At 48.4% G+C, this 14,395-nt stretch overlaps 5 protein-coding genes and 1 non-coding gene across 6 annotated transcripts, besides 5 other annotated features; 3 read left to right on the forward strand and 3 right to left on the reverse strand.

Annotated features, from left to right (window-relative positions):
- Nucleotides 1-19: 19 nt before the first annotated feature.
- On the forward strand, nt 20-304 carry ACLA_063390 (ankyrin repeat domain-containing protein; the record flags this gene model as incomplete). Its single annotated transcript, XM_001273797.1, has 1 exon — nt 20-304. One exon carries the CDS (start codon nt 20-22, stop codon nt 302-304), a length of 285 nt encoding a protein of 94 aa, XP_001273798.1.
- An 883-nt stretch (nt 305-1,187) lies between these two features.
- Nucleotides 1,188-2,001, forward strand: ACLA_063400 (uncharacterized protein; the record flags this gene model as incomplete). The annotated part of the gene is made up of 2 exons (XM_001273798.1): nt 1,188-1,248; nt 1,307-2,001. The coding sequence occupies 2 exons, from the start codon at nt 1,188-1,190 to the stop codon at nt 1,999-2,001; spliced, it is 756 nt and encodes a 251-aa protein (XP_001273799.1).
- A 243-nt stretch (nt 2,002-2,244) lies between these two features.
- Nucleotides 2,245-2,318, reverse strand: ACLA_063410. Its single transcript has one exon. It is a non-coding gene; the product is annotated as a tRNA-Asn (tRNA).
- A 1,039-nt stretch (nt 2,319-3,357) lies between these two features.
- On the reverse strand, nt 3,358-3,831 carry ACLA_063420 (GNAT family N-acetyltransferase; the record flags this gene model as incomplete). Its single annotated transcript, XM_001273799.1, has 1 exon — nt 3,358-3,831. One exon carries the CDS (start codon nt 3,829-3,831, stop codon nt 3,358-3,360), a length of 474 nt encoding a protein of 157 aa, XP_001273800.1.
- Nucleotides 3,832-5,110: 1,279 nt separating this feature from the next.
- Nucleotides 5,111-5,136: a microsatellite.
- A 1,536-nt stretch (nt 5,137-6,672) lies between these two features.
- ACLA_063430 (GPI anchored serine-threonine rich family protein) lies at nt 6,673-7,563 on the forward strand (the record flags this gene model as incomplete). The annotated part of the gene is made up of 4 exons (XM_001273800.1): nt 6,673-6,800; nt 6,859-6,990; nt 7,050-7,342; nt 7,406-7,563. The coding sequence occupies 4 exons, from the start codon at nt 6,673-6,675 to the stop codon at nt 7,561-7,563; spliced, it is 711 nt and encodes a 236-aa protein (XP_001273801.1).
- Nucleotides 7,181-7,311: a microsatellite.
- A 337-nt stretch (nt 7,564-7,900) lies between the features above and the next one.
- Nucleotides 7,901-7,924: a microsatellite.
- A 770-nt stretch (nt 7,925-8,694) lies between these two features.
- Nucleotides 8,695-8,736: a microsatellite.
- A 17-nt stretch (nt 8,737-8,753) lies between these two features.
- On the reverse strand, nt 8,754-10,481 carry ACLA_063440 (alpha-amylase; the record flags this gene model as incomplete). The annotated part of the gene is made up of 3 exons (XM_001273801.1): nt 8,754-9,422; nt 9,494-10,446; nt 10,469-10,481. The coding sequence occupies 3 exons, from the start codon at nt 10,479-10,481 to the stop codon at nt 8,754-8,756; spliced, it is 1,635 nt and encodes a 544-aa protein (XP_001273802.1).
- A 458-nt stretch (nt 10,482-10,939) lies between these two features.
- Nucleotides 10,940-11,007: a microsatellite.
- The last annotated feature ends 3,388 nt before the right edge of the window (nt 11,008-14,395 follow it).

Raw genomic sequence — 14,395 nt, forward strand, 5'->3', positions numbered from 1 at the left:
AAAATATCCGACAGGAACCATGTTCAATCTCGCTGTCATCAACAACAACCTCGACATGGTCTCGCTGCTTCTCCATGGTATGGATCCCAACGTCTTGGCAATAGATTGGGAGAAACGCCATCCCGCCCTGGGATATGTAGCAATGACAGGATGCCGCGAGCTCGTCTCTCTTCTTCTCCGTCATGGCGCCAACATGAAAGCTGAGGATTGGTCCGGCTGGCGCCGGCTGCATGCTGCGTGTTTCGCCGGCGAAACGGGAACTACCAGGCTCCTGATCGAATCAGGGGCGGATGTCCATGCATGACCAGAGAATGGAATGACCGGACTGTGAAGCCTTCAATGCCCTATCAGGGTGATCCCAGGACTGGCCAACCGCTTCATTTGGCCGTGGCCATGGTGAACGGTATTGTCCGAAGGTACTCCGAGGCCACTATCATCAAATTTCAAGAGTTTCCTAAACTGCGGGATGCACTTTTAGCTGGTTATTCACAGGATAAGCCGAGTCAGGCTACATAGGCTATGAAGAAAGTTCGTGTAGAGGAATTCCTGCGCCACTACATAGCAGAACATGTACTGAATAATCGAAAATCCACGTATCGTCGCAATGATGATATGTAGATAGTCCCGCAAGTGAACAAGACAAAATCTGGCGCACCTCCAAGTTCTCCCAGCTCAGGCACACAATGGCTGATATAACCTGAAGAAATTAGTGGACTTTGGCTCTTTCAAGGGCCTGCGATAGTTGTTACTCCTAAGAAGTGGTCAACAGCGTCCATATATCCTACCATGGGTTGTCCACCAAGGCCGTTTGGTATGACGCCTATGCGCTGGTCGTTTGTCTCATTTGTTCTCCCTCATAGATGGTAGCAGTCTGTGTCTCTCTAAGCACATGGCATGTTTCAGTTTATATACAAAGTCTTTGCTACGTCTGAGTGTTGCCTTGCATATCGACAAAGGAAGGTTTCAAAGAATCCATGGCAATGCTACTCGCGACTACTAATGACACCACCTCTTGCATCAACTATAAAAGCCTTGGATCTTTCTATCTTCTCGCTTAACTCACATCCGCATAGTACTTCTGTAGGATACCTTTCGTTAATCTAACGTTCATCTAGGAAGTAACATTTACGAGGGTAAAGATGGACACTCTCCCAGAGGACTTACTTCGGCCAATCCTCCTGGAAAAAATGACATGCACCGTCCCCTTCTGTATCCAGGATTGGATTAAAGTGGTAAAGCAATGCCAAGGTGAGATACCCTCTGCAACGGTCAACTGATGCCTATGCATTCCTAACAAGCTTCTCAGCGGCAAGAGAGAAATCCCCCGACAACTTCCAAGATACTCCCCTGGAAGACCAAGTTCTGGAAAACGTCCATCCAAGTCAGGTCCCCCACTTGAGGGATTGGGCCGCCGTCAACGCCCTGCCCGAGGGACTACAACGAGCCGGAAAGGAAATCTTCTTTTCCAACAAGACATTTGCCATGGACGGTGACTTCTCCCGCCAGATGCAGGAGCTCCAGGTCAGCAACCTGACGAGCGAGGACCAGCAGATTGCTCTTCGATGCATTCGCCATGTGGTCTACATCATACAGTCAGCGCACACGCCCAGTAAATTCGTGGCCATATACCCAAGTCTCTCCAAGTTCACGAATCTCAAACGTCTCGATATGCTGTTCGTTAACCTATATGAAGTGCTGGACACGGCTTTCATTGTGGAAAAACCAATCGTCGAAGAAACGCTTTGGCCGGAGTTTATAGACGCCCTTGAGGCCGTTGGCTTTGGCCCTGGAAAGGTGCAATTCACGGTGTACAAGGTGCAGGAAGATATCCCTCTCATCATTATCAATGGGGAACGGGAAGCTGGGCTAGAGAAATATCCCACCAATTTGACTCATCTCTTGGACCACGTCTACGCGATGCTAGTGTTAAGAGCTAGGCTTATTGCGAAGGCTCGCCAGAATGCATTCGGGAGTGTTTCCATGGACGTTATTGATGATTGAGGGGATACGTTATGCAGGATATCTTGTCATTAACTTCGAATATCGTCTCGGCTTATCATTATGATCTGGTTTGTGAATGGACTGTATAGGAAGATTAGGGATAGGCACCATTAAAGATTGCCATTTGACCCTGTTTTCGACCAGTTTTAAGTGTACTAGACAGACGGCCAATAGCAAATAAATGAAAAAAGGAAGTTGGTTGGGAAGGACAAACAAAAAGAAAAGAGAGAAAAAAAAAAGAAGCGTCCCCGGGAAGGCTCGAACTTCCAACCTCCTGATTAACAGTCAGACGCGCTAACCAATTGCGCCACGGAGACAACTTGTTAAAGAACGCCCACTATCTTAATTATATATACTAATTGCATTTCAAGCCTCTTTCTGCTCTTCCCATACTACATGCTTCACTGTCCTCACGTATTATTATTACTGTTGTTGTTCGAGATAGGGAGGTATATTGATGCAAATTAAGAAACAGGCTACCTCCCTATTTATCAAGCGATTAATAATGTAATTATTGCTGGTGGTCGGTTTCATTCTTTCTTTGTCGTGGGTGTACCTAAATGTATATATGTCTTCCAGAAGAACGCTATCATCAAATTGTTATTACCTCTAACTCACTATTACCCCGAAGGTAGATGATATATATCCAGTCATCGCATCTGGATAGTCCATACCAAAAACACATCGTAATACTCAGGTCAGCCCTGCCTGACCCATAGTCATGGCGATATTGCCACAGATTCAGCTTCACTCGAACAAGAAGACGGTAGCGATCTGAAAGATTTCCCTGCCCACCTTCGTACAGGTTCTGAAAAGACATATTCATAGATTTATCTTGGGGACATTTCCTTTCTATGACTAGGTTGACGCACTCATCCACGACATGGATCAACAGCACACATGTCTCCTTCGCTAGCAGGTAGTCCTTTAGCCCACCTAGTCCATCTTGCATGACTGCACAGATATTGACCACTAAGCCTTGATATGCAAGGCCAAAGCGGCCCTACAGCCACTAACTCGAGCCTAGATTACCGAAATCCCGTTTTCTATCACCGTTCTTGCTGGAATTCGCCCAGAGTGCTTGTCGCCTGTCCTAGGATTTTAACCTAGCGTGTCAAATCACCACCGGAAAGATTGAGGACGCATTCACGAGTATGATTAGCCTGATTGTTTGCAGGCATTCCCTAGTTTCAAGGACACTGGAATGTCCATGAAACCGGGCTCATGCTGTCTCATTTGTTCTATCAACATCAATTCCCCGACTCTTAATGCTGCCAACAGCAGTTAGGTCTTGAAACCCGAAGGCGCAAGTCCGTGATCGAGAAGACCGAAGAACAAGACATCGTTAAGACACCCTCATTGACCACGCTGATCACTTCTATCCATAACCATCACCATCCCCATTTCTTTCGGTGCCCCTTCCACAAACCCGTTCTTTGCATATAGTCTTCTTCCCGGTGGATCAGCAAAGAGATTCACATACGGATTCCCCTCGGGAGCCTCTTCCCGGATCTTCGCCAGGAGTGTTTTGAGAATGACATCTCCCAATCCCCGTCGTTGGTGATCAGGCAGAACTGCCATGTCGGCGATGTGGAAATACCACCCGCCATCACCGATGATGCGGCCCATGCCGACGGGGGTGGACGCCCCCGAGTCTTTGTCGGTATATGTCACGTAGCAGCCATACCAGCTTCCGTTGGCCACAGCTGCACCTTGAGCGGCCGTTTTGGGGCTGAGACCCGAGGTAGCGCGGAGATGGAGATAGTCTGCGACTGCGGGGTAGCCTTCGTGAAGTTGGTAATTGGGGGGGAGTGACAGAGAGGAGGACATCGTGAAGTAAGTGATGATTTTGTTTAGGGAATATGTATGAAGTCGAAGGGTGACTTGAAGACGAAGAGATATACCAGGCATCAACTCAACCAATGAGCGTCATAAGTACTAAGGAAGAGGTGCAGAGTCATCACAGTGAATTCTGACAACACTCCTGCTGCCTGTTCATTAGTTTCAAGTGCACGTGTTCCTTCTCACATCGGCTGCTCGTATTCTTATCATATAGCTGGTAATGATCCATGACCATTTCCTTCAACCTCGAATCGTGATATCCCTAGGCTAACAGCTACAAGTCATCCTCATCGTAGGCACATTGTTACCAATGTGCCGAGTTATCGATCTAGCCCTAGTATATCTTCGGCATCTTGCTTGATGCAATCATGCAACGCAACCCTAGCTGCCATCTAAAGTAGTGACAGACAGTCGAGAACAGCTAAAACCGCCACATCAATCATCGTGCAATGCTTGATTGTGGCTCGTGCATGACTGGTGCTTCTTCAGCTGCGATCTTGCGCGCTTAACCTTTGCCAAAGCAGCAACAAGACATGTTTAGCGCACAGGATCCCGTTCCGGCACGTAAAGGTACGGCGGGCCTCAAATCTATGGTCATGAGCATCTCGGTGCAAGCGAAGACTCAGACAGATTGATCAAACTGAAAGAGGAGTCGGCATATGATCACACACGGAGCGACATTGACCGGGGACAGACTGGAGGATAGGCGGTTCTATGAATAATGGCGGTGATAGGGAGGTAGTTTCTAAATTTACACGGCGTTTGTTGATATATAATCACTTCGCAAAGTGCGCATGACTGCATGGCATTCTGTCCATGCGTAGAGCCTTGCCTGACCCAGAGAGCGAGAGATCGATACTACATGCCTTGGTCTCTAGTCTCTACTCTCTACTGATGTTATAGCTCTTTCAAAGTTTGGTTCTAACAGCATCTTCTATTATTATACAGCATTTCGGGTCACCTGCGCTATATTAAGCAAGACATAGGAAACGCCTTGCTATCCGGCAGCATTGCCGTCGTTATGGATTCTTCTGGTGGCGAAGCGGAAATCAACCGAATGGAGGCACTAAACAACTTTTCAACGGATACGCTGATCCATGAGCACTTGCCACACGGGTAGCCCGAGGAACTGCGCCTACTCGGGGAACAACCGATGGAATTGCACTCTTCGAGTTCGAGGTTCAAAGGTACTGACTCGGGCAAGTAGTGGACCCTATCGAGATTTCCAGATTTCAGTTGTACAGAGTACTGTGTGCAAACTGCAGACTTGAGAGTTGAGAGTTGAGAGTTGAGACTAGAGGAATTCTTCTTTAGTGTCTCCACTAGCATGTATCCAAAACCAAATTAAGTCATACTGTACGGGAATGGCTGGGCCAAAGTGCAGACTATGGAAACTAGTAGGAATGATTCCATGATTTGGGTTGACAGAGTTTTCTAGTTCTTTTCCACACAGGCACTGTGGCACTAACAGTTCATAATAATTATAGCCCGACCTTGGTAATTATGATCAATTAAGGTCCTTTTTTTTTTTTTCTTTGTCTTCTTCTTTTCTCTCCTCGAACCGTAGATACTCGTATAGGAGTAATACTCCGTAGTTGCCTTAGCTTTTGTTATCAATAAATCTGTTTACACTGTACCACCAAATAGCATCAAGATGAAGTAAATCATGCACAGGCTGAGTAGGTGTTGTTAGATCTCTGTATATCCCTAACTCTGTAATTCATTAGAGAACTCAATAGTCAATGCCCCAGCCTTCCAGGGGTTTCCGATCTCTGATTTCTACGGAGTACGTACTTTCTGGCCCACTGTTTAAGACTTGTTAACTGTGTAGAGCCTAGTTGACTCGGTAGTCTTTCTCTCTTGTGGTAATTAATCCTGTGTAATCCGATAATTCCGTGCGTGAACCATAACTAGTCCATCATAATCCCCCGTCTCCACTAGGATGTATTACGGAGTAGGATCCTCCGTACGAAAACCTGAATCATAGTTATGATTCTCGTAAAACAGCTGAATGGAGTTGACGAAGACGCGGCAACCCGACACTTGCTACGCGAATCCTGCAAGGCTGCCAGCCGTGTGAGTCTGACTTGGACACGGAAACCCGGAAACGTGGTGATGGAGATTGGGGCTACCATTAGAGTCTACTTTGTGATTATCTACTTGGAGGCTTGAGGGCTGAGGCCCAAAAGGAGCCTCTTTTGAGCAGGCTGCAAGCCGTTGGGCTGGTGACGGATGATGTGACCAGTGATCGAGGGGCGTTTGGATTCAGTAAGGATAGGCAGGTAGACTGGATCAACGTCTATCCACCAGGGCCTGATCTTGATAACTGATGCTCTTGATCAGCTTGATAGTCGTGATAGGATAGTGAACCGAAGTATCTCCTGAATGTGGCTGTGAGAAGTGTATTACTGGCTATTGATCAAGAAGCAACACGAGAGGAACTGGCAGATGGATACCACTGGATACCAGTGATTCAAGCTAGAGGCATCCTTGGTTTCTGCTGTTATGATAGGGCTGGCAGAGCTGGAGAGTAAGACATGGACTGATAATCATGGGATGTCTCTGCTATTTATAAGTCCTAAGAAATAATACCATGAAATCCGAGATAAATACGGAGTACAGAGTATTGAAGTATTGATATAAAATATCTTTCTCAGCCTCTTTGCCAACCTGGTTCCTCCTTCTTGCCAACAAACATCTCACCACTGTCGTTCGTTTCTCCCATCTATATCTAATTGTAATATCTGGATAGATTGTCTGTCACTTCCAACAACAAAGAACAACTTCAGTTTCAAAAACGAACTCTCAACATCCACATCAATCACCACAATGCGTTTCACTCTGACTCTCCTCACTGCCCTGGTTGGCACCGCTGCCGCCATCTCCATCACCTCCCCCAAGAAGAACGAGGAGGTCGACCTGAGCCACAGCACCAAGGTCGAATGGACCACTGTCAAGTACATCTTCTCTCTATGGGCTATTTCTATCGCCGATCAAGGACTAACAGAAGCGAAGCACTGATCCCTCGTCGTTCGACATCTACCTGGTCAAGATGAACTCGTACCCCCCCGTCAACAAGCTTGTTGGTGAGGATGTCAAGGCCAGCGACGGTTCTTTCACCATTCAGGGTGTCACCGCCGCCGAAGGGTTCGTGGCCATCCAGTCGATGAACGAAATCCGTCCACAAAACTGACAGCTCGCATCAGCGCCGGTTACCAGATCAACATCGTCTCGAACGATCCCCTGAACAGCGGCATTCTGGCTCAGTCGCAGCAGTTCAACGTCTCGGACTCTTCCGCTTCCTCTTCTTCCTCTTCCTCCTCCAGCTCCAAGTCTTCCACCGCCACCGAGACCTCTTCTTCCACTTCCTCCACTGCCACCAGCACCGGTAAGGCCACTACCACTGCCACTGATGCCTCCTCCTCCACCGCCGCTTCCACCACCCTCTCCTCCACTGCCGCTTCCACCCACCTGACCTCTTCCGCTTCCACCGGCATTGGTGAGCAGCTACAATCGCCCCCAGGGAGAAGGCTTGAATAAAATTTACTGACAATGCCCACAGCCTCGAGCACCGGTACCGCCACCTCCAAGGACAAGCCGAGCGCTTCCTCCACCGCCTCGGGAACCACCAGCCCCAGCGTCACCCTGTCCAACAGCGCCGGCGCCCTCGCCATCCCCGCCGGATCCATCCTGCTGGGTCTGGCCGCCCTGGCTCTGTAAAGTGCTTGAATAAAAAGAGCATTTGCAGTGTGACAATTTTTTTTCTTTTACTTCCTAGGTGAACTAGGGTATGGCTTTCTCTCCCTCCCCCCCACGCGGAAAGATATGGAAATTCTCAGATGAATCGCCGCCGGGGACGTTTGTTTATATGAAGATCTACAATGCGCATTAGACCTGTCTTAGTTTCCTACCATTCCTATCCAGTTATTTTTTTAATGTAATGACCAAGCCCCTTCAACAACTCCACAAGTTCAACTTGATTGTTTCCCTTGTTCCCCTGCCCCATGCTGGTGCATGCATTCGATGATCACACAAACTGGGGGGCACTGGGACTAAGTTTTTTTTTTTTTTTTTTTTTTTTGGTTTCGGGGTTCAGGGATAAAAAACCGGTTTTGTGTGGGTGCGGGATCATGTAAGGAGCATGACCGTACCAAACATCCCATGGATACCAGCCCATGTAAAGTACGAAACGGCTTCCCGTAACCCATGTACCGTATTCATACGCGTCTGGTACTCGCAGCCTCGGCCGGTATTTAACGACCCACCGATACGAGCACAAATACGGGGGCCCCCCAGGCGTACCAAGCCAGAAGGGACAACGAAGTGAGACACGGAAGGAGACAGAGCCGATTGGAGGGAGTTGACGAACTCCGTATCCAGGCTCGCTGATTCGACCATTTGGGTCTCCTCAATCGGGCAAAATAGTCGAGGGCTCGTGTTGCCGGCTTGCGGGAGATGAAGTGTCCCTGTCAAAGTGTCAACCCGTGCGTGAACTCTCCCCCCCCCCCCAGGCTAAGAAAACTGCAAGATGCCAAGAAGGCCGGCGAGATTGACATTGGAATATGCTTTAAGCGGAGGAGGCTTTGAGAAATAATACGAGGTGCCGGTGTGGAGTGGTCCAATAGCAAACTGATGGATTCGGCTGAATTGATGATGTGGAGGAGGATACTTGTGTGCCTGATGGGACATAGGTAATATATAATATATATATTCCGTGTATGTGCGTATATATAGTTGTAAGAGAGACTCCCAAGTGCTTCGCACTTGGGCATTGTTCTGATGCATTTACAATGAACAAAAACATTACCATAATTACACTCGCCAGTCATGCAGAAAACGCATTGGAAGCAGAGAAGAAGGAGATGAAGAAGAAGTGAAAAAGAAGAAAAAAAAAGGTATAGACATCAAAATCAACTCAACACCGCAATAGCTATTGACATGAGAAGCGAAAACAGAATCGTGACAGACATGCTCCGTACCGGCGCCACGGCGACGCCGGCCGATGGTGATGATACGGTTGGCGACTTGCGCCCCGTCTTCAGCTCGACGTACGAGATGTTGGACTCGCTGTACCCGCAGAGCCCACTGCCGGCCATGAGGTCGGCGGGGAACAGCACCTGCGGATCCGCCGTCTTCATGTTGATGGTGATCTGCCCTACGTCGTTGGCGGTGTAGTTGACGCAGCTGATCACGTCCATCGCTACGACTCCCGGGTTGTAGCTCACGGGCAAGGCCAAGTCATACTGTCCAGTTTGTTTGGTGCCCTGGGCCGACAGAACCATGACCATCTGGCGGCCTTCGATCCCCTTGCGGAACGCGAGCTCGCTTTCTCCCTGGTAGATCGGGATCGTCTGCATATTGAACCAGTCCGGGTCGAGATTGTACGCGTGCTTGCGGATGCGGTTCATCGTGCGGATGTGCTTGTACAGCACGGCGTCTCTGTTGTAGCCGGACAGCCAGACAGCCTCACGGTTGCTGTTTTGGTCTTCGTACGAGCCGTGGAAATGCTGCTCCTGGCCCTGGTAGATGATTGGGATGCCGTCGAAGAGGATATTGAACGTCACCACGTTCTTGGCGAGCTAGATGGATTTTTTTCCTTGATCAGCTCGGAGTGCTTTTCCCATCTACTGAGGAACCGGGTAGGACCTACCACTATGTCGTCCGTCCTGTTGGCGAACCGTGATACATCATGACTCTCAGTAAAGAGGGTCAGCCCATTGGTGTCCTGGCAGCTGTGCTTCATCACTTCGATGGCGTTGGGTAATTCCTCCATTTTGGACTGGGTAAAAACGTCGATCACCGCATAGAAGATAGGGAAATTCGGCACGCTGGTAATGTAGTGGTTCTTGTAGTCGCAGATCATATCCACCGAACTATCGTACACCTCGCCAGTCATGAAGGTGTCGCCGAGCGCCTTGCCAAAGTTGTAAAGAAAGCCTGTGTTAACGTGCTTGGCCGCATCGATACGCAGCCCGTCAATGGAGTATTTGGCGATCATGTCCTGCGCCCACTTGATGAGCGTCTGTTGCACCTCGTCGTGCTCAGTGAAGAGATCCGGCAGTGGTACGATGTTGTCGCCAGTCTGACAAGTCTGGTAGTTTTGAGGATCGAGCCAGTTCGTGATCTTACAATACTTATGGAAGTAACTCTCGCTATTGAACGGCTTGAAGACGGAATAGTCGATGCTGGTGGCCGGGTCGCTGCCGTTGGTGATATACGCCATGTTGTTGATGATCGTGTCCATCATAAGAAACATGCCGCGCTTATGTACCGCAGCACTCAGATCCAGCAGATCCTGTTCGGTACCAAAGTGTGGGTTGAGTTCATAGAGGTCGATGGGCCAGTAGCCATGGTAGGCCTCACCGTACTCGACCCGGCCCTCCACGTTCTTAATGACGGGGGAGATCATGACCGCGTCGAACCCCATGCCTTGGATATAGTCGAGCTGGTTGATCATCCCGCGCCATGTACCGCCGCAGTAGATTCGCTCTGAGGACACGCAGTGTGCTGTGGTCGAGCCGTCGGTGCGGGCGAAGCGATCTGTCATGGTCTGATAGATGGCTCTGGGTTTCCATTGTGATGTGTTTGCTGCCCATGTGGAGGCTATGAGAAGAGAAAGACATACGGTGCGCAAACATCGTGGTAATACCGAAGGCGCACTCATGATGTGAACATTGATTAGGGCTGACTTGAATGGAATCGGGTCGGGGGTCTCTCGTGTCGTGCAACGAATGGCAAGACAGCCTTGGCGTGGGATTGTGCCTGTCGATTTTCGGGAGAATAATACAGGAACAGTCCCACAATTCAGATCAGATCCGTCCGGATGTAGCACGTTTTTGAGACACTCTGTCGAACGAGGCCGCGGAACAAAAATGGTTGCTAATGGGTTGATATCTCGTGAGATCTCTTTTGAGGGATATCACGTTCGAGGACCAGGTGAAAATTAGAAGATGAAGAATAAGATGGAAGAACCACGCAAAAGTCGGCTTGAATGAAGGGTAAAAGTTAATGAGTGACAGGCCTGATCACAGGCGGGATATAATGAATGACGATGGTGGGTGGAGGAGCGAAAGAGAACGGCGCCGACAATCAAGGAAGAGAGAGAGGGAGAGAGAGAGAGAGAGGGGAAAGGAAAGAAAGAAAGAGAGAGCGAGAGCGAGAGAGACAAAGGATTTCCTGAGTCTTGTCTGCAGAATGCCCAAAGTTTACCTAGTCAGTTTAAAAAAAGAGTGGAATTGTGGGGGAGCAAATGGTAAGGACTGCTACATGGTTAATCTACTGTGCTTTAGGTCTCTACTCTCTCGTCCTGACTCCAATGATTGCCTCTTCACAGGGCCAGGACATTTTCGAGGCATGTGATCTCTTTTAATCTACGGATTTCTGGTTATGACCGTGGAAGTGGTGACGATCGTCTTTTCATGATTTCCCCCATATTTCCAGACAGAGCACACAAGACTACGTAGTACCGTTCTTCAGAGCTGCAAGCCTGCAGTAGTTTTGAGTTGGCAAACCATCTGATCCCGCGAGTACCCGGAGCAGAGCCAGTTCCCCCCCCCCTGTGTCGTTCGACCATAGGAATCTGCGCCGAACAGTTGAAGACTCAAGCAGGGGTTAGGGCTAATAATCGGGAGGTCTCCGGCACCGAAATCCCGGAACCAGCAACTTTTCTAAGACAATTCCTGTCTGGTGCGAAGCGAAGATCATAAAGAGGACTATTTATTATTTAGAATAGATACTAAGTAGTCGACTGTAGTAGGAGTATTGGAGGGAAAATCTTAACCCCATCAGGCGATCAGAGGATATACCCGAAATCAAGGCAAGTCCTATCAGTCCACTCGATCAATCCTACAGCGGATGGACTACGGAGGACATACTCCATCGTCGATAGTCTACTCCATAGTCATGGTTCAAGTGGTCGAACTCTCAGACATGTGGCCTCCCAGTGATTGTTGCTGTTGGCCATGAACGAGTTCGCGTATCTCCAAGCATCCACAGTGGCGAGGGAAGAAAGTCAGTTTTAGTGCCCCTGGGCCCCTTGGGCCTGGGGGTCATTCCCCTGGTACCTGGCTTGATTCTGACTTTCTGGAGAGGGGGGAGAGCGCAAGAGAGGAAGACAGACTCCAGTGTACTATTGTACCTGACTGATAAGCAAATCAAAAGGGAATGAATAGACGTTGTGTCACACAAGTGATCATCCCATCACACGGAGCTTGACCAGTTCAGGGACATGAACAGCAACCTTGGTTCAAAGGGACTTGGCATCTATCCATGAATCGAAGAGACTAGGCGTAAGAGTCTAAGACACTGGACAGGGCAAATATGTCTCAGTTGATTAGTCATGGTAGAACCTCTTCAATCTTCTCGATCAGAGCCAATACCTTGCAGCGGGGGATTTCAGGGGGTTATACTGCTCTTTATATAACCTAGCTATTTGGCTGCTCTAGACTCTAGAGGATATACTCCGCACCTGCATTGGGAATGGATCATTGAAATGTCAACTCTCATCCATGCATCCCATGGACTACTGACGATTATTATTGATTATTGATTATTGATTCCTCCGTAGTATATTGATTAGTTATTATATAAGTTCGTGTGATTTGTACTTAGTACAGCAAAGTATCGACTGGGGGGATTCATCCGATCCAACTAATAATAATAATAATAAGGTACTCTATAGGGAGTTGGTCAGTATTGCAAAGATACAGCCTAAGCTAGATCGGGCGTAGTGGGCCGGACTCCTGATACGATTGATCGACAGTACGGAATACGGACACGGTACGTTATTAGAGGATACAGATCAAGTGACAGACCGGATACCGTACATGACCAGGCAATACCGTACGATTACACGACATCCCATTACCAGATATCATAACTCGATTGTTTCGGGCGGGTTCCAGTCCTAATAATAAGGCATCCTCCGATGTACTATGTAAGGAAGCAGCTCTTGGTGGCCCACCAATATCCGAATCAATAATAAGAGATTTCTTCACGTCTATTCTCAGGACTTTGGAGTCTTCCATGATTCCAGGAGATATATTGAATCTTTGATGTCTCCATAGTCCATACAGAAGGTCTTGAAAAGCAAAACTGACCGACTCTGAAGCCACCGTCACGCCACAGCCCCGCTAGTGTCTGATAACAATTTTATTGTGACCACTAGTCTGACACTATAAACATCCTAAGAAATCGTCGTTGGATTGAGAGTCGGATGAGAAAGATATTGCATAAACATTGGATCATTATGACTTATCAGTGACCCTGCATTGTACATCAAATGGAGGAGGAAGATGTGGTCTATCTACCTGAGTACAGTTCTATCTACATACTGGAGATGATCAGTTCACTTCACTATGGGGTAATAATAATATAGAGTACATCAAGTATAATCATCCAAGCTGCATGAATTCGGACTCCGGCATGCCCCCCTGACCAAACCATGAGGACACTGTTGGGCAGTTTGACTTTTTCCTCCCAGATGATTCGCTGTCGGTGACATGATAAATAAGACACCTCAACCTCTCTTCTTCCTATCAGAATGGAGTACCTCTGTGTCTAGAATCCGGTTCCCCAACTGGTGTGCTGTCCATGGGCCAGTCTCACTGGACCATCGGGGGAATCATTGTCATAAGACATGTTTCGTACGGACATCCTCCGTCGGTGCAGTAAGGATGAGGAGATTTCTCACATTTTCCTCCGTCGACTGGACTTACATAAATAGATGTTTGCGACGGAGGTATCATCTTGACCCTCTCAGTTCAAGTCAATTCGATCTTCAAGGACTCAAGACTAGTTGTTCGAATTGACTGAGGGTTGACACACGGAACGGCCGGAAGAGCCAACCCCGATGACAACTTCTGGCTACCGAACACGGATTTCACCGTAGAAAAAAAAAAAAAAAAACAAGCCAAGCAAAACCCCCCTCAATCAGGTATTTTTAGCCGTTTAGTTACCGGACGGAGAAATAAGAAACTGAATCTGCGCCGTATCAGCCGTGGATTATTGGTGAGACGGAGTGGTCAGCGATCCATCGGTGACCATTTGGACCAGAGTTATCACCGTTCTGGTTCCACCATCACTCAAACCACAGGGTCTGGTTCGTTATCCGGTAGAGAAAACCTACACTACTCCCGTAGATTGGGGACGATGGGTGTGGTCCGTGGCTCGTATCTGCCCATTTTTCCTTTTTTCGCTGCGTTCTCAGCCTCAGCCTCAGTCTCTCATCTCCATTGATGAGACTCTGTCAGCATGTAATGTGCTCGTATCTTGGGATCTCGACGCTGCTGCCCAAACTCTTTTAGGGGGTCCTCGGAGCCTCTGTCTGGTGGCTCACCAGTCAAGTCACAGCATTCGAAAGACGGTTGGAGCCGCTTCAATACCGTAGGTCTTGGTATCTGGGTCCGTCCAATGCGTAGGAATCCTCCACTCTACGGAGTACAGGGTTCTCACTTTTCCAACTGTAAAAACGGAAAAAACGTGGGAAGGGAAACGCCAATACGTAAGGACCAAAAGGCTGAACGAGCTGAAAATACATGGGAACTTTGGGAAG

The sequence above is a fragment of the Aspergillus clavatus genome, genomic scaffold, assembly GCF_000002715.2.
Source record: "Aspergillus clavatus NRRL 1 1099423829796 genomic scaffold, whole genome shotgun sequence".
In the NCBI taxonomy this organism is placed as follows: Eukaryota; Fungi; Ascomycota; class Eurotiomycetes; order Eurotiales; family Aspergillaceae; genus Aspergillus; species Aspergillus clavatus.